Source organism: Hemibagrus wyckioides, linkage group LG25 (assembly GCF_019097595.1).
Source record: "Hemibagrus wyckioides isolate EC202008001 linkage group LG25, SWU_Hwy_1.0, whole genome shotgun sequence".
Taxonomy (NCBI): domain Eukaryota; kingdom Metazoa; phylum Chordata; class Actinopteri; order Siluriformes; family Bagridae; genus Hemibagrus; species Hemibagrus wyckioides.
In genome coordinates, this window is record NC_080734.1 from 11,338,792 (window position 1) to 11,362,428 (window position 23,637).

General features: G+C 38.5%; 1 protein-coding gene across 1 annotated transcript in view; it reads left to right on the forward strand.

Moving 5' to 3' along the window:
- The window catches only part of ryr3 (ryanodine receptor 3), a 79,953-nt gene that overhangs the window by 13,278 nt on the left and 43,038 nt on the right, over nucleotides 1-23,637 (forward strand). The window contains exons 4-32 of the mRNA XM_058379720.1: nucleotides 1,151-1,171; nucleotides 2,927-3,001; nucleotides 3,334-3,412; nucleotides 3,838-3,950; nucleotides 4,438-4,537; nucleotides 4,682-4,775; nucleotides 4,908-4,982; nucleotides 6,937-7,093; nucleotides 7,599-7,763; nucleotides 9,079-9,200; nucleotides 11,046-11,226; nucleotides 12,370-12,505; nucleotides 15,293-15,388; nucleotides 15,667-15,785; nucleotides 16,498-16,631; nucleotides 16,936-17,177; nucleotides 18,021-18,213; nucleotides 18,739-18,955; nucleotides 19,115-19,219; nucleotides 20,004-20,107; nucleotides 20,575-20,658; nucleotides 21,015-21,174; nucleotides 21,271-21,415; nucleotides 21,506-21,711; nucleotides 21,800-21,974; nucleotides 22,134-22,342; nucleotides 22,439-22,666; nucleotides 22,760-22,920; nucleotides 23,357-23,516. Coding sequence (XP_058235703.1) covers nucleotides 1,151-1,171; nucleotides 2,927-3,001; nucleotides 3,334-3,412; nucleotides 3,838-3,950; nucleotides 4,438-4,537; nucleotides 4,682-4,775; nucleotides 4,908-4,982; nucleotides 6,937-7,093; nucleotides 7,599-7,763; nucleotides 9,079-9,200; nucleotides 11,046-11,226; nucleotides 12,370-12,505; nucleotides 15,293-15,388; nucleotides 15,667-15,785; nucleotides 16,498-16,631; nucleotides 16,936-17,177; nucleotides 18,021-18,213; nucleotides 18,739-18,955; nucleotides 19,115-19,219; nucleotides 20,004-20,107; nucleotides 20,575-20,658; nucleotides 21,015-21,174; nucleotides 21,271-21,415; nucleotides 21,506-21,711; nucleotides 21,800-21,974; nucleotides 22,134-22,342; nucleotides 22,439-22,666; nucleotides 22,760-22,920; nucleotides 23,357-23,516 — 4,056 coding nt within the window. The remainder of the gene's footprint in view (nucleotides 1-1,150; nucleotides 1,172-2,926; nucleotides 3,002-3,333; nucleotides 3,413-3,837; nucleotides 3,951-4,437; nucleotides 4,538-4,681; nucleotides 4,776-4,907; nucleotides 4,983-6,936; nucleotides 7,094-7,598; nucleotides 7,764-9,078; nucleotides 9,201-11,045; nucleotides 11,227-12,369; nucleotides 12,506-15,292; nucleotides 15,389-15,666; nucleotides 15,786-16,497; nucleotides 16,632-16,935; nucleotides 17,178-18,020; nucleotides 18,214-18,738; nucleotides 18,956-19,114; nucleotides 19,220-20,003; nucleotides 20,108-20,574; nucleotides 20,659-21,014; nucleotides 21,175-21,270; nucleotides 21,416-21,505; nucleotides 21,712-21,799; nucleotides 21,975-22,133; nucleotides 22,343-22,438; nucleotides 22,667-22,759; nucleotides 22,921-23,356; nucleotides 23,517-23,637) is intronic.

Genomic DNA, 23,637 nt, shown 5'->3' on the forward strand with positions numbered 1-23,637 from the left:
GTGTCTTGTTGGGCCACAATGAGCTGCCAGAGCAACCTCAGTATATCAGGACTTAAATTACACAACCTCTGCAACTGTACTGGAGGAATGAACACCATTCTTACAAAAAACATTTCCTCAGATTGTGTTTTTGTGTAGATAGTTGGTGGTGCTGCTCAATTAAGTTGAAATCTGGTGACTGTGAACATCATAGCATACAATTGTTTAATTTATAATATATTTTCTCACCATATCCATGAGGTACATGTGACTGATAGTATATATGAGTTATGGTTAATGCCATGTTAATATGGTTAAGGCCATGGTTAATACTTACTCAGGAATATTCAGTCATCATGGAAGTGAGCCATTTTCTAATTTTCTGGAAGGATGTTGCAACATAAAGTGTGATCATTTATTATTACATTATTTAATTTTATTTTTATTAAAAGAAATAAAGCCACACGCCTTCTGGTGGTCCAGTGGCAGGATCCTATGCTTTCATTGTCGTGGCCCAGGTTCGATTTCCAGGCAGGGAGCTAACCCAGCCACTGAAAAGTTAACTCTCAGTGCTGGTCCCAAGCCCGGATAAAATGGGAGGGTTGAGTCAGGAAGGGCATCCGGCGTAAAACCTGTGCCAAATCAAAACATGCGGTCCAAATGATCCACTGTGGCAGGGAGCAGCTGAAAGAACAACAGCAAAAGAAATAAAGCCACACAGGTGTCTGATCCATGCACATATTTAAGTCCTAGAACTCAGCACAACAAATTAAGTATCAGAAAATCAGTCTTTTCAGTGAGCCATCAACCACTGTGGAGGGGGTGGAGTCATCCTAGGAGATACTCCCGTCAGGATCGAAATGTTTCCTTATTTCATCAGTCACAGTAAATTTGTATTAATTTGCAGAAAAAATCCCCTACAGCTTAATATAGCTGCTGGTTTTTCCTTTAATGTGTCACTTGTCTTGTGTATGAAACTAAATATAGATTTAGTCTCTGTCTTAACATGAGTTAATATTGGTATACTTGGTGAAATACCTGACCTTTATGTTAGCAAATGCTGAAATGCTCCACAACATCACAAATCCAATCTTAGTTTGATGATCAAAGTAGTAAATGCATTATTACTTTTATTAACTGTACATCTGTATTTTTTGTTCAACATGGCTAGACTCCTGATCATGAGCGATGGGTATGTTATGTCTACAGTTCATTCCCCATTTCGACAGTATGCACGAAGGCTAATTTTAAAAACAACAACAAAACAACAACAAAACAACTAACCTTCATGTGCTCCAGAACTGTCTCACCAAATAGCACCTTATAAATCAGCAGCATTTAATACTCAAATACATTCTTTTTGTCTGTAGTATTTGTTAGATACTACAATATTTGTTTATGGAGACACTAACCAGACTAATAAATGACAAATTTAATTATTTTAGGAGCACCAACACTCTCTTTTCACCAAAAACAGGGCTCTTCTGTACTGGTTGGAAAAGATTGGACACCTGTGCAATTGGCTAAAGCAAGTTTTTCTGTAATAAAAGTCTAGCAGTGAGAAATCATTGCTCATCCTGAAGTAGGATTTTGTCTACAGCTTATTCTATACGGAGTAAAATGGAAGATACATGAACTACCCATCAGTATGGCCCTTAGGGGTTTACGTGCTCTACATGATAAAGTTATTCTGAAACGAGAGTGTTGAGTTTCTTTTTTAGCTATTTTGTCTCAGTTCTGTGCAGCTCATTTGCTAACATTACTGTTTAAAAACACCACAAACCATGTTAAATTATCACAACGCAAACCTTTAATACAAAACAACATAACAAGATAACAAATAATACAACATAGGCACTATAGCACTATAGTTCACACTTGACATACGAGATGCTAAGGAATACTGATTAATATTCCTGTTAATAAGCTGCAAGACTTGTTATAAAATGTCCTGACCTAGACTTTGACTTGAGTTTTAAAATCTTCCTTCTCACAGCTGAAATATGAACCAGACAAATTTCACGGGTACCAAAGAAGAGGAAATGTTCTGGAATCTTGATTCCAGAGTGAAAATGTCTTAACACAAAAAAATTGCACAATTGCACTACATTTTTTAAAAAGCTTTAGCCCATATGACTTCTCCATCTATTTTTTACATGGCATATGATCATTTGTGAAATGTATGTGATTTTCCTGTAATGGGTTTGCGAATGAAGCAAAATTTGTTTCTTGTGGGCTTTTAATAGTAAGATATCAGAGTGACCAGCACCCAAAGGTCACTGAGCCCCATGTAATGTGTCAGCTAAGAAATATGTAGCACAGCCTAGAAATAACAGCTGGGAGTGTTAACTCAGTTTCTTTTTCTCTGTTTCATTCTTAATCTCCAAGAAAGTCTCATTTCTGTCCACTAAATAATAAAGCTTGGGCTGCTTCGGCAACATTTTATGTCTGAATTTTCAGTGTATTGTTATTGTTTTAATTTAAAAAGAAAATGTTTTTTCCGAATGCTTTCAGAAGTTTATAAGACGGGTAAGTCATTTGATCACTTTTCTAATCAGCATTTTTGTGGTATATATACATATATATGTGATAATTATATTAAAAATCTTATCATTTTTGTAAAATTATAATTCATGTGTTATTTTCCCGTCACATTTCCTCGTCTACGGTACAACGAAATTTTTTCCTGTTCAAATAAAACGAACAGGAAATATTCCTCTAACACGTGCAACTGAGTGTCCCAGCATGTGCTCGGTTCAGTGTTTTCATAAAAATGGTTCATACTTTTAAAGTGACAAAAGATTTTCTCTTCTCTTGTCCTACTTTTTTTTTTTGAGAGATCACTTGCTGTGAAAATAGTAACATTTCTTTCCATCAGTATTCACACTGCTTATTCTTGTTAACTCACTCCCTCTCTCCCTCTCTATCTCTCTCTCTCTCTCTGCAGGCGGGACAGGGGGGTGGACATCGGACACTGCTGTATGGTCACGCCATCCTACTGAGGCATTCATTCAGTGGAATGGTGAGAATGTGCTACACCGATTAAAGACACTGAAGGGAGGATTAGCCCCCTGTTGCAACCGCACATCAAATCTTATCAGTGAGCGCTGTATAAATTATACAAATAAGCTAAATAGAAATGCATTAACATAGGATCTGATTAGTCAGTTACACTGTAATTAATGACTACCACTTTGTTGGAAATCCATTTACGTGGTGGATTTGAGCAGATTTTCATTCTGTCATCATTTCAATTGATGTGACATTTGTGCTTTAGAAATGCTCGTAAGTCTTGTTGTTATTTGAGTTTGAGATGTCTTTACATGACTTTCTGTCTTGCCTGTTCCCTAACAGTATCTAGCCTGTTTAAAGACGTCAAGGTCTCTGACAGACAAGCTGTCATTTGATGTAGGATTACAGGAGGACTCGACAGGTATTTCGGATTCAAATACAAAATAGTGTTCAGCAACTTAAGGCTTGTTTTGAGTCACAGCTCAACAGGCTTCTGTCCTTTGTGACATTCCAACCAAAAAAAGATGCAACTTCATTCATCAGTTCAATAGCCTGCTCTCAGCCGCTTGCACTCCACACTTGAACACTGAGCCTTTGCTATTTTTATGTACTGGGAACGTCAGAAGTGTTTATTTGAGAAGGCCACCACTGGAAGACGCCCACATGAGATATCTTGATATGTATCTTCGGAAATGTATTTCACTTGGCCAGTGGCAAAAGTTTGATCTGATCCTGGTATACCGTCCCATATTATGATTTATGTGCAGTTGTGAAATGTTGCTGAAAGGAACTGTGACTCTGTTCCTCTATTTATGAGGCTTTTCTTGTTTGTTTTCTTTCTCAAAGGCGAGGCCTGTTGGTGGACCATTCATCCAGCCTCCAAACAGAGGTCTGAGGGTGAAAAGGTTCGCATTGGTGATGATCTCATTTTGGTCAGTGTGTCCTCAGAGAGATACCTGGTGAGAAACAATTTACATTACATGTGTACACTACAATCTGTATCGGGCTTTATTATGTGTTTTATTGTGCACTTCCTAGTGAGACTGGAAGTAGTGTAATTACTTTTAGACTTTTTAAAAACTGAACTTATGGTGTACATACTCTAAACTATGTCCATTTCTACCATTACTGTACTTGCGAGCAAATTTTGAGCATATGCAATATTCTGTATTATGTATTTAATACAAAAATTTGAGATATTCTGTATGTAATGTGTTCAGTTACTTTCTTATTTGCACTATTTATGAATTTATGGTTTCCTCAAAAATCCTTGGGCATAAATCTTACTGGCCAATAAAAAGTTTTCTTTATAGTAGTCTGAAATCAAACAAAAAGACAAAGTTGTCATGTAGTATTGATTATCATGGAAACATTTGATCTACATAGCTAACACACACACACACACACACACACTACATCAAATAATTAGACCTGTTTTTTTTGTAGCATCTATCCATCTCCAATGGAAACATACAAGTGGATGCTTCTTTCATGCAAACACTGTGGAATGTGCAGCCTACCTGCTCCGGCAGCAATGTGGCAGTGGGTCAGTTTATTTCTAATATTTAAGTTATAACTACTGCTGCATTTCCAAAGCTGTTCTGCACTTGAGCTTTAGAAATATAGCTCATTCATAGGACAAAGATTTATATACATTGGTTACAGAATCATCTCATTTTGTGTTCTTTAGGATATGTACTGGGGGGACATGTGATGCGTCTGTTCCATGGACATGATGAGAGCCTTACTATACCAGGAGCGGACCAGTCTCCCGAGCAGCAGAGGTACTCTACCTGAACTGTTAGAATTAATAATACCAATTTAGGTTGCACTTTATGTATTAGTCATGAGTATCAGCAATTATGCTCTTGTGTGAATAATACACATCAGCCTCTCAGTGCAGTTTTTTTTCACAGGCTGGTGAACTATGAGACTGGGAAATCAGGGTCCAGGGCCAGGTCCCTGTGGAGGTTAGAGCCACTTCGGATTAGGTGACTGAACACACACACACACACACACACACACACACATAGACACACACATGTTTTTCTAACTATCATTGTGAGGACCTTTCCCTAAACCTCGCAGTGACAAACAGGAAACCTTTTGATGCTTTGCATGTTTATTTAATATAAAGCTGACGTTTCCTTTTTGGGGACCAGCCAAATGTCCCTACAAGGTCAAACCTGTCAAAACTGTCAACTTCCCCAGTGATTGTTAAATTTTAAATGACTTGCACATCTAAAATTTAATCCATCTCTAAGCTGTCTCTTCCAATTATGCATGAACGAGTTGTTCAGTTAGCAAAGGAGAGAGAATTTTTTAGGAGAATATCTTATAAAAACATTACAGTGATTGTGTAACTCAGGACTGGATGTTAACAGTTATGTCCTGAGGGAGGTAAATTATCTATTTACAAACTTTGATAAACTTGAACAATATTAAGGACGACGTGTCCCATGGAAGGTGCAGTGAAGCAGCCAGTATAGTTGGTGCATAGCAGGGTCCCTGATTCAATGCTGAAATTGTGTTATTGTCTGTGTGGAGTTTCTCACGATCTCTCCTTGTCTGCTTGGCTAACAAAAATGTATTTTTTATCCCCATAAAAATATTCTTTTTCAAGCTAAAACACCAGACTCCTGCTGCATCACCAAAGTGTCCAAGTATTCATGAAAATTTCTAGGTGTATGTGTGCTCCCTGTCATGTGAACAGCATCCCTTCACATTAACATTTCAGATGAACATTTAATGGGTGGTGTAAGTTAATTATATAGCTATAACAGGAGATCAGGACAACTACTGACCTTGTCACTGCACTGTTATGGCTGTTCCTCATACGTAAAACCATGCCTGTTTTTCTTTTAAATAGTGATTTAATTTCCAACTATGGTTAGAGTAACTGAAATTGAATTCACATACAGGGCATATTATAGACTAATGTGATGTGGCATTTTATGTGTTTATTTAATTATTATATATGAAAACATTTGACTTGAACACAGAAAATGCCTGTCACTGACCCTGTCCCTTTTGAAATGTACATTTGTCAGCAAAGAGCAGGAATTTAAGGCTACAGTGAGCACAGGCTCAACTAACTTGGATATACACTGATCAGGCATAACATTATGACCACCTGCTTATTGTGTTGGTCCTTGTTTTGCTGCCAAAACAGCCCTGACCCATCCTGCACTGTGTATTCTGACACCTTTCTATCAGAACCAGCATTACAGCAATATGAGCAACAGTAGCTCATCTGTTGGATCAGACAGCATGGGCCGGCCTTCGCTCCCTACGTGCAACTTGGGCAACATTGTAGGGTTGAAGAGAGTTTGTAGAGCCAGATTTTAGCTCTACAATAGCATGCTTTCATGAACCCAACCTGCCTTGTGTCAGCAGTTCATGCTGATGGAGGTATAATAGTGTGGGGAATGTTTTCTTGGCTCACACACTGGGCCATTTAATACCAATCAGTCATTTAAATGTCACAGATTATTTGAGTATTGTTGCTGAACATGTGCATTTCTTTATTACTACAATTTACTCATCTTCTAATGGCTAATTTAAGCCTGAAAATAATCCCTGTCACAAAGCACAAGTCATCTCAGACTGGTTCTCTGAGAATAACAATAATGGGTTTTTGTATTCCCCAGTCATCAGAGCTGAATCCAGCAGAGCACTTTGGGATGTTGTAGAATAAGAGATGTGCAGCATGGATGTAGAGCTTAGGAATCTGCAGTATTTATGTGTGTAGTCATGTCAGCATAGGCCATGATCTCAAAAGGAATGTTTCCAACATCTTGTGGAGTTCATGCAGTTCTGGCTGTTCTGTGACCAACTCAGTATCTGTATGGTGTCCCTAAAAAAGTGTCCTGTGAATGTATAGGATATATTTTCATTACATGGAGACTTACACATTTTATTTGTGGGCCCTTTTATACCACACAGCTGGAGTGGAAGCCATATTCGTTGGGGTCAGCCCTTCCGCCTGCGCCATCTCTCCACTGGTCACTACTTGGGTCAGACAGAGGACCGTGGCCTGGTACTAGTGGACAGAGAGAAGTCTGACACTACTGCCACATCATTCTGCTTCAGGCCAAGCAAGGTTTGATTTATTTCCTGTAAAACCTGCAGATCAGTTTGTGGTAGAGTCTCCTTCTGTGATAAATCATTTTCAAAATGGTAGATATGAATAATTTACATGGTGCTGTGTGTCTGTGGTTTACTGCATTCTCTCTCTCTCTCTCTCTCTCTCTCTCACACACACACACACACACCTCCCTATGTCTGTTTTAGGGATGTAATTGCTACAGTGTCTTCTTGGTTATTTAATGCTAAACAGTGAATTTATCATTATTATAGACATCAATTAGTCATGCCTTTGCTGTAACAAGTTGTTATGCAGGAAGGTCACTGGCCTGCTTTTCTCTGCCTTTGATTTATTCAGTCTCAACAGCATTTGCTTTTGCACTTACAAATTGCTATCCATTTAATTTAAGACTTGAAATATTTCAAGTCAATCATGCCAAGTTGTCCAGATGGAGACATGGAGAGCACTAACAATCAACTGATTCTCTAATTGGTTCATTTCTTTTGCTCATCTTTTGCAGGAGAAAGTGGACTCTGGCCCAAAGCGGGACATTGATGGCATGGGGGTGGCAGAAATCAAGTACGGTGATTCAGTCTGCTTCATCATGCATGTGGTGACAGGGCTGTGGCTGTCCTATCAGGCACCAGATGCAAAATCCTCTCGCCTCGGTCCACTCAAGAGAAGGGTGAGGAAATAAATGATGTGTGATAATTAAGACGCCGCGTAGCTCACCGTATAAGTTCATGAAGTCAGGAACAGAATTTGATCCTACATTAACATCACGTGGGTTTGAATGACTGCTTCTGTCTAGACCCAAGCTATGACCTGTGCTCAGATTAGAGAGCTTGCGAGACAGCCCCACGTCAGCATGTGCGTGTGTAACTGCAGACTCTGGATCCACACCATGCTTTAAATGTGATAATGCGGAGAGCATAGTGACACTGTGTTTTGTGAGAGTGGTCAGGATTAGGCATTCTGACTCAGAGTTTCTTTTTTCAGCACTGTGTCATGCTGCTTGATTCTGGGATAGAGTCCAGAAACAACAATGCTGCTCCTGAGAACATATTGAACAATATCCTAACTAATAGACACCAAAGCTTCCTAGAGCAGGGGTGCTGAACCTCAGAACCAGAGTCTGGCATAGCTCAGCAATTTTGCCTGAGTGAAGTAGGGCATCCCTGTGCTAGAGAAACTTTCTTAAAAATGTATACTGAGTACAACTAACATGCAGTCCTCACTTCACTCCTGCCATGGGTTATTAAGCAATGGATAAATGATGATGGAGAATAAAATAATCAACAACAGTGTGGTGTGATAAGTTGATTATTTTCCAATAACAGCACTTTCCAAAGTATTTTATTCCTATTATATTATAGAAATATGGGATGTAATAAAATATGGCAGCGTGTGGAATGTTAGATTTTTACATATAGCTATGTCGTACATGTCTTTTTTCATAAAGTTAATGAGACAAAAAATGTGCATGTCATGCTAAAGAGAAAGCTGAAAATACTAAATGCACTCTCCTGAAGACTCTTCTGTGGTTGGAAATGTACAGAATAATACAAAGCACTGCGACTTAAGACTCAATGTGAAATTAAACATCTCCTAACAGAAAGCCTGAGCAATGAGTGTTTTTTCATCCTAAAATACCAATACATTTTTAGTCTATTTATTAGTAGCCTCAGATTAAGCGGCACATCATGTGTATATTATGACTGAAACAAAATCTAGTTCAGAAAACCAATCATTAAAAAATCAATAACTTTTGATTATTAATATTAAACACTTATATCAAGCTTAGTAGCAGGAAACACTTTCACAAAGTTTGCAATTATTACTGATGGCAAAGACATCATCTATTGCTGGGCTACAAAAGATGCTGAGCATTTTTATTTATGTTTATTTGTATGACTTTGTAGTAATTTAATAAAGGAGGACTCTACTTGAAAAGCTATTTCTCAGAATAGTTTAAATACGTAAATGTGTGTTGTATGCAGGCTTTCCTGTATCCAGAGGGCCATATGGATGATGGGCTGATTCTGCAGCTCTGCCAGCATGAAGAGTCCAGAGCGGCTCGCATCATCCGCAACACCACTCTTCTCTTCACCCAGTTCATCAGGTACTTCTTTATTTCCTTGCTATTGCTGATTGTTTGGGACAAAAAGACCTATTTAAAATGTTTACAGAAAGTGATTAAATAATATTTTTCTTATATGCTTAGCTTTATTTATCAAAAAATGAACTAGTTAATTTTAGTACAGGCATTTCTGCCATACCCATTAACTTACAGGCACTATAATATGAAGAAGCCTTTAATATTGTCATATATACATTACAGCACAGTGAAATTCATTCTTTGCATCTCCCAACTTAGAGGTTGTGGTCAGAGCGCAGGGTCAGCCATGACACAGCGCCCCTGGAGCGGAGAGGGTTAAGGCCGGCGAATAAAAATTAGTTTGTTGCTGTGTATCGACCATGCCTTTAAGGACAGCCTGAAACCTGCCTGACTCCCACATATTTTATTCAGAGTGCCGGTTTAAATGTTTGCTGGTCATCTGCTCTGGGGAACAAATGTTGAAGCATTCTTTTTATTCATTCATTATTTTTTATTCATATACTATTTGAAGTTGAGACCCTGAGGTGCACCTGTGTAGTGGTTATCTCATTCGCCTAACATGCAAAAGGTCCCTGGTTTGAAACCGTGCAGAAGCAAGCTGGGTTTTGAGTTTTATATCAGTAAGTGTCTATTCGTCCTCTCTGTTGTATCAGGTCATAGGCCCTTTCTTGACCTCTGTGCACAAAGCACATTGCACATCAATGAAGGGCCCGTGGCAGCTTGGTGATGCTGGGGCTTGAACTCGGATCAACAACCCAGAGCCTTAACCACTTGAGCTACCACATGCCACCTTTATCACACATCAGTTCATAAAATTTCTGCAAGTGCCATTATTGTGAAACGGAAGCAACAACAGCTCAGCCCTGAAGTGGTAGATCATGTAGACCTACAGAGCAGGACTACTGAGTCATGAAGTGTAGAGCACATAAAAATTGCCTATCCTCTGTTGCATCACAAGCTCCGCAGACGCAGTCTTCCTCTGGAAGTAACATCAGTGCACAGGAGCTTAATGAAATTGGTGTCCATAGCGAATAGCTCTGATCACTACACATAATGCCAAGAGTCGACTGGAGTGGTGTAAAGCACACCTTCTCAGAACTCTGGAGCAGTGGAAACGTGTTCTCTGTTGTGATAAATCATGCTTCACTATCTGGCAGTCTGATGGACAGTGTCTGGGTTTGGTGGATGTCGGAAAAAGGCTGTCTACTAGAATCCATAATGTAAACAGTAAAGTTTGGTGAAAGAGAGATAATGGTCTGGGGCTGTTTTTCAAGGTTATTCTTAGTTCCAATGTAGGGTAATGTTAATGCTACAGCATAGAAAGACATTTTAGACAACTTAATGCTTTCTTCTTTGTGACAACAGTTTAGGGAAGGCCTTTTCTTGACCCCTGTGCACAAAGCACATTGCACATCAATAGCAAGGCAGGCCTTCTTGCCCTACATCAGTGCCAACAAATGTTCTTTTGACTGAATGGGCACAAATCCCCCCAGACACTCTCCAAAATCTAGTGGAAAAAAAGCCTTTTGCAGAAGAGTGGAGCTGTAGACACAAATGTGGGCCAGCTCCATAATAATGGCCATGGTGTGATGGTCAGGTGTCCTCACACTTTTTGCCATATAATGTACATTATAGTAATTATGCTTGACTTGGCAGTGGCAAGGAGTTCTTATTACTGATTGATCTACTCTTTATAGTGATTTTTTTTATAAAGCATGCAGTTGAACTCAGTGGATGTATAATATAATTGGTATTTTGAAATGTTACATCTATAATGATATAATAAAACCAAATGATGATGGCCTGGAACGGAAAATAAACTCTCGCTCTTTTGTTGTTTGGTGCCAGAGGGCTGGATGAACTGAAGAGTGAGAAAGCATCAGGGGTGTATCTGCCAGTGGGAGAGGTACTACAGACTCTGAACGACCTTATCACCTACTTCCAACAGCCTGACTCAGAGTTGGAGCACGAGGAGAAGCAGAGGCAGCTGCGTTCGCTTATCAAACGTCAGGACCTTTTCAAAGAGGAGGTAAGTGTGTGTGTGCACATGGTCTCATTTCTTCAGTGTATTAAATGTATTTACCATAGACAAGCATTGTAACATATTTCTCTGTATTGAATGGTGTACAAACAGTTATAGGGACGTTATCACCCTCCACAGATAAACCATGGGCCTATATTAGTGTTTGTTGCAGTTTTCTGCCTGTTTGTACAACACCTACAAAGGCAAATCAATGAAAAAAACTGAAACTTTACTGGTCACTCCAGAGAGATAATAAGTAGTAGAAAAAACAAGCATTGTAACATTGCTCTGTATTGTAGAGGTGTAATGTAATGCCACTGTAGCTATATGCCTTCTGTAACTGCACATAACTGCATTGACCTCCATACATCTATATCTGTATCTGTGTTTGTTTTTGGGTATGTTTTAAAATTACATATTAAGTATCATTTACCTTTAGAAAAACTGCAAATCCCAGTTCCTCAGCCTTATATAGAACAAGACAGTTTTACCCATTTTACCTGTAGTCTAACTTGAACCACTTTTACCGGGTCTGGTGGTCTTCATTTAAGTCTCATAAATCACTTGTGTCAGCATGAAAGTAAAAACCTCCTTCTTTTTGCTGTCTTGTGTCCTATGGGGTCATGATGCTTGTCTTCTTCTTATATCTGTATTTGTATCTGCATATTATTTGTACAATCTGAATAATGTATTAGTATTCTGTTACATCCCTACTATACTGAGAAGAGAGCAGAAAAACAATTTACTTGAAAATCACTTAGCGTGTAATAGAAATTGACAAATGCTAGAGTATTCCATTAAATATCAGCATAAAGGACATGCATGGCCCCTTTTTCATTCATTTATTCATCCTCAGTAACTTCTTTATCTTGGTCAGGGGCTGGAATAGATCCTAAATGGGACGCCAGTCTGTCGCAATACAAACACACACACACACACACACAAATCACACTCGAGTTCAGAATTGAACTGGGGTCCCTGGAGCAACACTACACACTGCACCACTGAAAATAAAGTTATACTTAAACTGAAATTGCCCAATTCTTATATAGACCTGAGTTGAGGGGGGAAAATGATACCTTGGTACCCTAAGAGAGAATTGAGAATGTGGTGATGGATGATGTTTCCTTATTTTCCTGCCTATTTTAGGGAATGCTTACACTGGTCTCTATCTGCATCGACCGGCTCAACATGTACACCAGTGCTGCTGAGTTTGAGGAGATTGCAGGAGAGGAGGCAGGAGAGGCCTGGAAGGATATCCTCAACCTCCTCTATGAGCTGCTTGGTAGGCATTCCATCACACACACATACACACACACACAAACACACACCCACACACACACACACACACACACACACACACACACACACACGCACACACACTGTCTGTTCTCTCCCTCTCTTCAGTGGTAAGGACTGATGACAGGAAGTTGATGACATTACATCTACTTCAGTGCATGAAATGAAACAGTGCCGTTTTTCGTTAAAATGCAGGATATCAGATTTAATATAAAGGTACATTTATAAATATAAATTTACATTTATATTGGTAATAGCAGCAGCTCATGATCATAGCTTTTGGTGAAGCAGAACTGGATTATTAACAATGATGTTATCACACTTGACTTAGGGTACTATAAACTGTAAACCCATAAACCTGTAATAGGCAGATGAAATGAGATGACCTTTGTTGAACTGTGTTTAAGGTAATAACACGATTTCAAGGTTTCAGCAAACTTTCCATTCCTATTACATCTCAAAAACCACACAAAAAGTCTGGATCTAGCACAAAAACCTCTGGCAGTGGAAAAGAAAAACATTTTTCTTCTTTTTTTCCCACCTCACCTTGCATGGTGTGCAAACAGTTATGATATAGGGACATTATTATCCTCCACAGATAATCCATGGGCATTTATTAGTGCTTGCTGCAGTTTTCTGCCCTTTGTGCAACACCTACAAAGGCAAATCAATGAAAAATCTGTCAAATAAAAACCTACAAATTTACTGGTCACTCCAGAGAGATAATAAGCAGTAGAAAATGAATTTAAAAAATGTATGGAGTTGTGAATGAGACACTTTAGAATATTTATTAAACAGCTGATGTAAATAATGGCCCTATCCACCCTTTGTACCCTCTTGCCCCTGTGGGCAAGCCACCAATAATTAATAAAAAAAAGCATCATAGCTCTTTTCTATAGCTTACACTCACGTAATCCTTTCTGATACCCTGTCTGAGACCTATAAATAGACACTTTAAATTCCAACTTCTTTTAGGGGATTTTTTGTTCATGGGGATGAAGTGAATCGTGAATCAGGTTTAGGTTTGCATTCTGTACTGTGTGTGCATTCTATGTACACTGCTTTCTGAATACTTTGCTTTTACAATGGTGCTGTTTATCTCTCTATACTCTTTGTTTGCTGTAGCATTATGTTTTACTGCCAGTCTTTTGATAAGTAAAAGTAAATGAGACAGTTTTACACACATAAAAAAGCCAGGCATCTGTACATGTTGTTAAAGCACTTAATGTGCAGTGCTACATAACAGAATTAAGTGCATTCGTCACATTAGAGGTCTAATATACAAGATCTCTTTTTGCCCAGTCCTCTAAAGGCTTGAATTACTTTTTTATAATTATCGAAGTAGATAAGTTTTTATCTCAGTATCTTTACTTGTATTCTTTACTCCTTATTGTACCCCAAGATACAGTTTAAACTCTCTGTCAGGTTTTTTTTTAAAAATACATCTCTGTGGGTAAGTATTTGCTTTTTGTGACATTTTGTGGTTTTGTTGTGAGGTAGTTATTGTGAAAACCTGCCACTGCGTGTTATTGTGAAAACCTGCCACTGTTCACTTTAATTGCCTGACACATTCATCAGGCCCCCATGGCGACTCTAAACAAGCCTTAGGTTCTCTCTCAGTGAAATGTGGAGGTCACCCTCAGGAGAGGCTAGAGCGCAGGACTGGGAGCATGATGCATCAGTCTGCTGACATCAGCCCATTTGAGTGCCTCTGACAGGTTCATTTACTGCCTTTGCTGCTTGGGTGTGTTCAATTTAGAGTGACACGAGACATAGAAGTCTAGATCGACTACAACTGTTTTTACTTGAACAGTAATGAAAAGAAAGAAACCTTTACATAGCTGATACTTATTACTCCATTACTTAAAAAAAAAAAATTAGTACAAAAGAATCTTTGTATATATTTAAAATGCAGTATAAAACAAAAAGCTTTTGAAAGTATTATTATTATTATTATTATTATTATTTATTTATTTATGTTTTTTTATTTTTACACATCATTCACTTTTGGGCACCTAATAGCTCTGAAATATTTTTGTAACTTAATAGCCAACTTCTGGTGATGACTCAAATAACACAGTCTTTTTGGAACACGTTGAAGCCAGAGGCAGTATGATGTACATGCAGTGTCTCTGTTTAGACTGATCGTAATGAGAGTTTGAAAACACAGGTATAAAAAGGCTTGACAGGTAAGCACAGTATTGACAAAGCAGCCAGTCACCATAGATAATCGGTATTCACAAAGCAGCCAAAGGTCAACACAGAGGACAGTAAAATGTGACTTGGTTTAGAACTGAGAAAAAGAAAAACACATAAACTAAAAGCAGGAACAGAGGAAAGCACAGATGTACAGTTGGCAAAAACAGCAATTTTCCCCTGACACCAGTATGCATGTAGTATCATGAGTAAATCATTTTTAATTTTTTTTTAAATAGTATAAGTAGAAAAGATAGAATCTAGTTTGATAATTTGTCAAAGTTGCATAATTTGGTATATGGTGTTTAACTTATTAAACAACTTTATGTTATAAATGTTTCTCTAGTCTCCTGTCTTTAGTTGCTGATGAATTCTTTTTAGTGGAAAGACTTAATTTAACTTAATTCAGACCTCAGTTTTCTTCACACTTAATTTTCTTCACACTCTGTATTTAGCACCGTGGTAAATTGTTTTCAGGCAGCCCTTGGTATAAAGGACATGACAAAGGACTGATTACAGGTTTAATGTGAACTGACAAAATGCTACACTTTTATTTTCTTTCACCGTTGTTCTCCAGCTGCCCTGATCCGAGGAAACAGACCCAACTGTACGCAGTTCTCCCGCAAACTGGACTGGCTGATAAGCAAACTGGAGCGACTGGAGTCCTCCTCAGGTACTTCACAGGCAGAGTTATGGGTTTTTAAGTACTCTCATTCTGTATGCAGTAGCTTAGTTTAGTGCACCGTCATGTGGTCCACTAGCTGCAGCTGCACACATAATTGGTTTTTGTTGCTTCTTGGCCCAGAGCACATTAATAGGAAGCTGCAGAATGCTTACTCAACCCTCTGCTCTTTGCTTGTGCCTTTGGCATCCTCTACATTATTATTTCAAAGTAAGTGTGTACAGACTTATAATATGATCTGTGTTATAAACAAATGGTTGTCTGTGTAGGTATTCTGGAGGCGCTGCACTGCATCCTAACAGAGAGTCCAGAGGCCCTTAACATAATCCAGAAAGATCACATTAGATCCATCATTTCCCTTCTCTATAAACATGGACGCAACCATAAGGTCAGCATTTGCCCTCACTTCACAAACACAAAGCTGTTCACCAAAACCTGGTGCTGCTTGAGAGGCTACTGATAAATAATAAATAAGTGGAAATGCACAATTGCTTCAAAACAGATTTTGAAATCTGTAAATAATCAAATTATTTAGAGCTTTTGTCTTCTGTTGTGAAATGGTTAGAGTTAAAGAAATTTTTTTTAATTTAATTAGTTTAATTAATTTAATTTTTATTGCTCAAAGAAGCGCTAAAGCTAAATTAATTTTATTATTTTATTATTTTTAAAAATCTCAAACATAAGGTTTAATATTCAGATTTTGCTGTCCTAACAACATAAAAGCAAGAGCTTCTTTTCACACTCAACATTTTCCAGCAATGTTAAATGTAATATTAATGAAGAAATAGTGGAGACAGAAAATCTTGGACTAAAGGTTTCATAATACTGCGCAGTGATAAGACACAGTAACAAAATGCTGTTTCAAATGAACGAAACATTGCAATATACAAAATCAATAGGATAACACAAATAGATGCTTACAAATTCTTTTTTTTAAAAAAAAAATTGGCAAGATCTCATTATTACCATTTCCATCATATCCGAGTCAATCCATACTGAATGTGTAGTTTAAAGCTCCTAAATTAACATTGTGCATAATGATAATGTTTTTTTTGGGCCTGAATATTAAAAAGCTGGTTTCCCTACTGCTTCCCCTGCAGATTCTGGATATTCTCTGCTCTCTTTGTGTCTGCAATGGAGTGGCAGTCCGAGCCAATCAGAACATCATCTGTGACCACCTGCTTCCCAGACGAGATCTGCTGCTGCAAACGCGATTGGTCAATGATGTGCAAAGGTAACAACAGCGTAATACTGTGTCCTGTACAGACATTATATGGCCAAAAGTTTCTGGACATATGAGCTTTACAACCATATGTAAGCTATGATGATCAGGTGTCAACAAACATTTAGTGGCCATATAGTGAATTTCTCTTTTCACGCATAATGCTTCAATATCCTTTACATTTAACTACATTTTATTCCAAGCTGCTATACATTTCCTAAACAGTCCTTACTACCATTCTTTTGTTATGTAAACAAGCCAAACTACCATGCTTTTATTAATTAAAGATTTCTGGCATTTTTCTTTTGTTCTACAGCATGAGACCCAACATCTTCCTGGGCATAAGTGAGGGATCAGCTCAGTATAAGAAGTGGTACTATGAGCTGATGATTGATCAGGTGGATCATTTTGTAACCAGTGAAGCCACTCATCTTCGTGTAGGCTGGGCCAGCACTAAAGGCTATGCCCCCTACCCTGGTGGTGGAGAGGGCTGGGGGGGCAATGGTGTTGGTGATGATCTCTACTCCTATGCCTTTGATGGACTTCATCTGTGGTCAGGTGCATGCAACTCTTTTCTTCTTTTTACTTTGAAGAATGTTTTGTTGCCACAGATCAAGTCAGATTTTCAGTTTGGGAAAAGAAGACAAAGGTACAAACCATCACAACAAGAATGATACCAGAATGGCGTAATAATTCTCAGTCTGCATTCTGAATTACTCTGTAGGGAATGTGTATCCTAAATGTTTATATGGGACTGTTTTATCATCTATAAAAATGTTTTATATAATTAAAAATTTTTTGCATAATTCACAAAAATATACTTCCTATTACCATATTATAATTATTTTCTGTAATTTCAGTCTTATTTTCAGTTCATGTTCTGTCCACTATTTAGCCCCATATTATTCATAGCAATAATACACAAATAAATAAACAAAAATATACATTCAGCATAAAAGTACAATTAAAAATAAACTGCTATTGTGGGACAAATCATACAAAATTCATGAATGTTTTGAGATCTTTCCTGAGGAATATAGTAAGAGTATGTGGTTCAACATTCTTAACACACTGATATTATTTTTCAGATGTTTATTTTAATGCAAATGACTTCTGACATAAAGTATGTTTTTACATAATTCCATAAATACATGTGTATATGTTATAAAGTCATTCTGTAGCCTTTAAGTAAAGCATAACTGAAGCTTTATTGCATCTTATTATTCCTAGATCAAAATGACCTTAAAGTCAATCATGTATAGTTTGAAAATTGTGGGAAACTTAATTTTTAGCATGGTTCCCCTTTTATTAAAAATTTCTTAAACAGAAGACACCGGTTAAAGTCCTCAGTAACTCAGATAATGGTGCAACTCATCATGACACCATGATAACGTGTTGCAGGGAGAATCCAACGGGCAGTGGCCTCTATTAACCAGCACTTGCTGACCTCCGATGATGTGGTGAGCTGCTGCCTGGATCTCGGTGCCCCCAGCATGTCCTTCCGTATTAACGGCCAGCCCGTGCAGGGAATGTTCGAGGACTTCAACACGGACGGTTTCTTCTTCCCAGTTGTCAGCTTCTCAGCAGGGGTCAAGTGAGTCATGCAGTCAGCATCACCACAGACTTCTCACCTGTCCTGCATTATTGTATTTATACATAAATAACCACCGGGACTATGAGGACACTTTATATGCAAGAGTGTGAAATTATGGAAATTAAGAGGTGAAGGGTTTGTTTTTGACATTGCTCTAAACTGTTTCTTTTTGAAGAGTTTGAAGTAGAACAAGAGACATGTGTACTTGGTTACAGTTACTGATGGGGACACAGGGTCCTGTAGAAATGCTCAAAGGTAAATTTCTAGCTCTATTTAGATCAACATTGAACTTGGAGTTTGACATTGAACCTGCAGAGATTTTTCCACTGGGTATTTTTTCCTATCCATTACCATTCACCTTGAGGCTCCAAAGGGGTTTTTAGTGATTTATTACTGACTAAGCCTCACAGCTTTTCACACTCCATCTCCACAACTGAGGAATATCTGGAAAATGCATTTTTCTAATCACTGGGATGCATACAGGACGATTTGAATAATTGAAGCCCAATTCATGTCTTTCACCAGGGTTCGTTTCTTGTTGGGTGGTCGCCATGGTGAATTCAAGTTCTTACCCCCTGCTGGCTATGCACCTTGTTATGAAGCCCTTCTCCCCAAAGAAAAGATGCGGGTGGAGCCTGTGAAGGAGTATAAGAGGGATGCGGAGGGAGTGAGGGACTTGCTGGGAACCACCCAATTTCTGTCTCAAGCATCCTTCATTCCTGTTCCTGTCAATACCAGCCAGGTGAGACCATAACAACACATCTCTTTTTTCCTTTCCTTTCTCATTACTATCTATTCTTTTTTTCTTTTCTGCTGTTTGAATACTTTTAGAAATGTACCACTTTTCATATGGTTTCAATTCACACGCTGTGTCTAGAAACATGATCTTTACCTTTGTCAGATTGTTCTGCCTCCACACCTTGAAAATGTACGCAATAAGCTAGCCGAGAACATCCATGAACTCTGGGGTATGAACAAAATCGAGCTTGGCTGGACCTATGGCAAGGTAGGAAACCCATATGATGTTCCAAGGACATGTCTGAATATCACTTCAGCCAAGGAAATTCACATCTCAAATATACTGTGTAGGCAGGGACACCATCTCATTCAGACCAGAGATTTCTATCTCTGTTTCATAACATTTCACTTCTCCCTCAAGCACTGACTAGCTAGAAAAAGCCAGGTGAGTATAATTGAAAAAGTCACCCTGAATTTAGAGTGCCTGGCTAATGTTAAGCATCCCAAATAGCTACCTAGCAGATGGGCATGTAGATCTCATTTTCAGATAGTAGGGTGGAGAAAGACAAGAGTACACTGATGTAATGTATATCTACTGCTTAATGCAGCAGAAACTCTCTCTCTCTCTCTCTCTCTCTCTCACACACACACAAATGTATAGTGCGAGCACAATGCAGCTGAGCTTCAGCCTTCAATGGCTCTTAAAGCAATCTCAATGAGCAGCTTACTGTCCAAGTGCCCAGCAGGAGAAATTCATTAAGGCTGAGCGCTTTCATTACTCCAGAGGTGCAACCTAATCATTTACTGGGGGAGAAAGATATCAACCTTCCAGATGTTCACAGATCAATCTAGCTTTAATGAGAGCTCATTAGCTCAATGTGACATTGTTCTGCACTTGAGATTGCGGAACTTACCACTAGTGACAAATAATTAGGATGGGATAGATTTCTAAACTTCTTATTTTTGCAAGATTGTTTAAAGTCAGAGATTACAGAAAATCTAATAAGCCTAGTTCCTCACTGCATTTTAAAACTGCTTTTTTCTTTTTTAAGGTACGTGATGACAACAAGAGGCAGCATCCTTGCCTGGTGGACTTCTCCAAGCTGCCTGAAACTGAAAAAAATTATAACCTGCAAATGTCAACAGAAACTTTAAAGTAAGTGTCTATGAGCAAGTAGGCAATTAGGATTAAGGATCTATGCTTAAATGCTTACATAGTGACTATTTCGACTTGGTAGTCTGTGAATTAATTTTAGGCATTGGATTAATGAAATAGTTTTTGAGTCAGCATAATTATATGCAAATATCAGACAGTCTTTCTAAAATGTGACATTTATGTCTTATCCCTTAAATTTCTACTTTTTATACTTTCCTAGCACTGTGAGAGCTCTGTTCTTTATATCTCACTCCCTTTTTTACTCAGTAGTACTTCCCCTCCTTGTGTTTGTTTTACACATTTTGCCAGTACTTGTACATAATGTGAGATTTCTGTTAGATGACTGACAGAATAACAGTGTACCATTAGGTGTGTTATATTTAGATGTCATGTAGCTCTCTATGTAACACTAAAATATTTTTAATAAATGCTCATTGATTCTATGAGCACTTTACCCCGTAATGCAGGACCTTACTGGCTTTGGGATGTCATGTAGTACAAATCAATGTCAATGCTGAAGATGACCTGAAGAAAATCAAACTTCCCAAAGAGTAAGTCCCTACATGCAATGCTTCACTGGCCTGTTACTTATAGTAACAATTCATGTGATAAATCTAATATACTGAAAATATATTGCAGGGTATTTTAATTAGATAATGCATTAATGACATTTTGGAATGTGTTCTTTGTTATATTATGTGGGTTACACATAGGACACGTTAATAGTGGTTAATAGCAACTGGACGGTCATTTGTAAATGACAGCTTTAAGCATGAATAGAATGAAATAAAAATAAATTGAAACAAGAGGATGATATTACCATTGAAATATTTAGTAATTATTGAAAAAACTCAAGGCATAGAAATGTGTGTGTGATAGCTCTAATTTCTGCTTCTCTGTCATAAAGCTATGTGATGTCAAATGGTTATAAGCCTGCGCCACTAGAACTTTCTGATGTGAAACTGACACCTGGTCAGGAAGTTCTGGTTGATAAACTAGCTGAAAACGCTCATAATGTTTGGGCCAAAGATCGCATTAAGCAAGGATGGACTTATGGTATTCAGCAGGTAGATTTTATTGTTTTAATCTTCAATAAACAGTAAAGCTGTGATAAAAAGTACCACTGAGATATACACAGTCTAATGTTGCATTCTTTTCTAAAGGATTTAAAGAGCAGACGCAATCCTCGCCTGGTGCCATATTCTTTGTTAGATGAACGCACAAAGAAGTCTAACAGAGACAGCCTTCGAGAGGCCATCCGAACACTAGTTGGTTACGGATACAGCATTGAGCCCCCAGATCAAGAGGGTAAGGGTGACTCTCAGGCTGTCGTTATACAAATCACTATTTAACATCAAAATATAATTATGGTTTGTGATAATGACACTTTGTCCACAGTGGCCCATGTGGTGGAGAAGCACAGTGTTGAAAACATTCGTTTCTTCCGCGTGGAGAAGAGTTATGCTGTGCAATCAGGGAAATGGTATTTTGAGTTTGAGGCTGTGACTGGAGGAGAAATGTGTGTAGGCTGGGCTCGGCCCAGCTGTAGACCTGATGTCGAACTGGGCATGGATGACAAAGCTTATGTTTTTGATGGCTACCGTGTAAGTGTTACTATAGTGTCACGCAATCAGAAAACATTGTGACATTTGAGTGTTTGGATGTTTCTTTATGATGAATTCTGTCTTGCAGGGTCGCAGGGTACACATGGGCAGTCACTTCTTTGGGAGAACATGGAACAAGGGTGACGTGGTGGGATGCATGATTAACATGGAAGACAAGTCCATGATCTTTACTCTCAACGGAGAGATCCTTATCACCAACAAGGGCTCTGAGCTCTGCTTCACTGACTTTGAGATTGAAGATGGTGAGCGTATGATAGTCACAGTCGAAATGGTGTTTTCATTTCATGTCTTCGGGTTTTATGGTCCAATCATAAAATGGCCTGAGGGCAAACTGCAGATCTTGCATATTATAAAGCATTTTTGAAGGTATGCCAGATCTTAATGATCTGTCTTTTCTCTAGGTTTCATCCCAGTTTGTAGCCTCGGGCTCTCGCAGATTGGCCGTATGAACCTGGGTAAAGACGCCAGCACCTTTAAATACTACACAATGTGTGGCCTTCAGGAGGGTTTTGAGCCTTTTGCTGTCAACATGAACCGAGAGATCACTATGTGGTTTAGCAAACGGCTTCCTACGTTTGTCAATGTGCCAGTGGACCATGAGCACATTGAGGTACCACTAAACAGAATGGGAAAATATTTGACTTAAAGGTGAATAATTATTTTTTACACATGCATCTATTCATTTAAACTACATATTTTTTGTTAGGTGACTAGAATTGATGGGACTGTGGACTCTCCACCATGTCTGAAGGTGAGCCATAAGACCTTTGGAACTCAAGCTAGCAACAGTGACATGATCTACTGCCGCTTGAGCATGCCTGTCGAGTTTTATTCCGGTCCCAGGAAAATCACTAATATGAACGAGGTGAGTGGTGATGGACAAAAAGCTAAGAAGGATGACAGCGGGAAGACTGATTATAGCAGCATCACAAAGGTATACATTAGTTCTTAAAATGCCTGTAGAAGAATTGTTGAAGTTCTTCCTTGCTGATTGTCTAAAGTATTTTCTTCTTTGTTTGTGTTTCAGTATTTCTACTCAATGAGAGTGTTTGCAGGTCAGGACCCTGCCTCAGTATGGGTAGGCTGGGTAACACCAGACTACCACTACTACAGCAAGAATTTTAACCTGAGTAAAGTGCGTACAGTTACTGTGACTCTGGGGGATGAGCGTGGCCGTGTTCATGAGAGGTCAGTTCGCCATCTGCATGGTCAGAATGGAAGAATCAGTGAGACTTGATGATGTTCATCAAGATATGCCGGCACTGAGATTACGATAGCACTGGTGAATGCCAAACTGTAAAAAGTGTAGAGCAAGCTGTTGCAATTCCTGTTCAAAGTGTATTTCAACATGCCATGCCATAATATATTGCCAGTACATTATAATATACACTCTGTGGTCGAAGGTATGTGTAAATCTGACCATCGTGCCTATATGTGGGCCTTCTCCAAATTACTGCCACAAGATTTGAAGCACACAAAATGTCTTTTTATAAAAATGCCTAAAAAGTTCCTGTTCACTGGAAGTAAGGAGCCCAAACATTCCAGCATGACAATGCCCCTGTGCTAACCCTAAGCTCCATTCCAGTGATTCACTCATTGTGTTTTATCTGTGCTGTTTATCCAGTGTGAGGAGGAGTAATTGCTACATGGTGTGTGCTGGCGAGATTTCAAGTAGCTCTTCTGGACGAAGCAATGCTGACCTCATAATTGGATGTCATATTGATCTTGCCTCTGGCCTTGTCTCATTCACTGCCAACAACAAGGAGCTGCCTATTGCATATCAGGTAACTGTCTTCCGAATCACATCTTAATAATTAAGGAATGTAGTCAGCAACTTACTTATATACGTATATACATATACGTACCATGGAGAATTTCCAGTTTCAGATTATTAAAATTAATTCA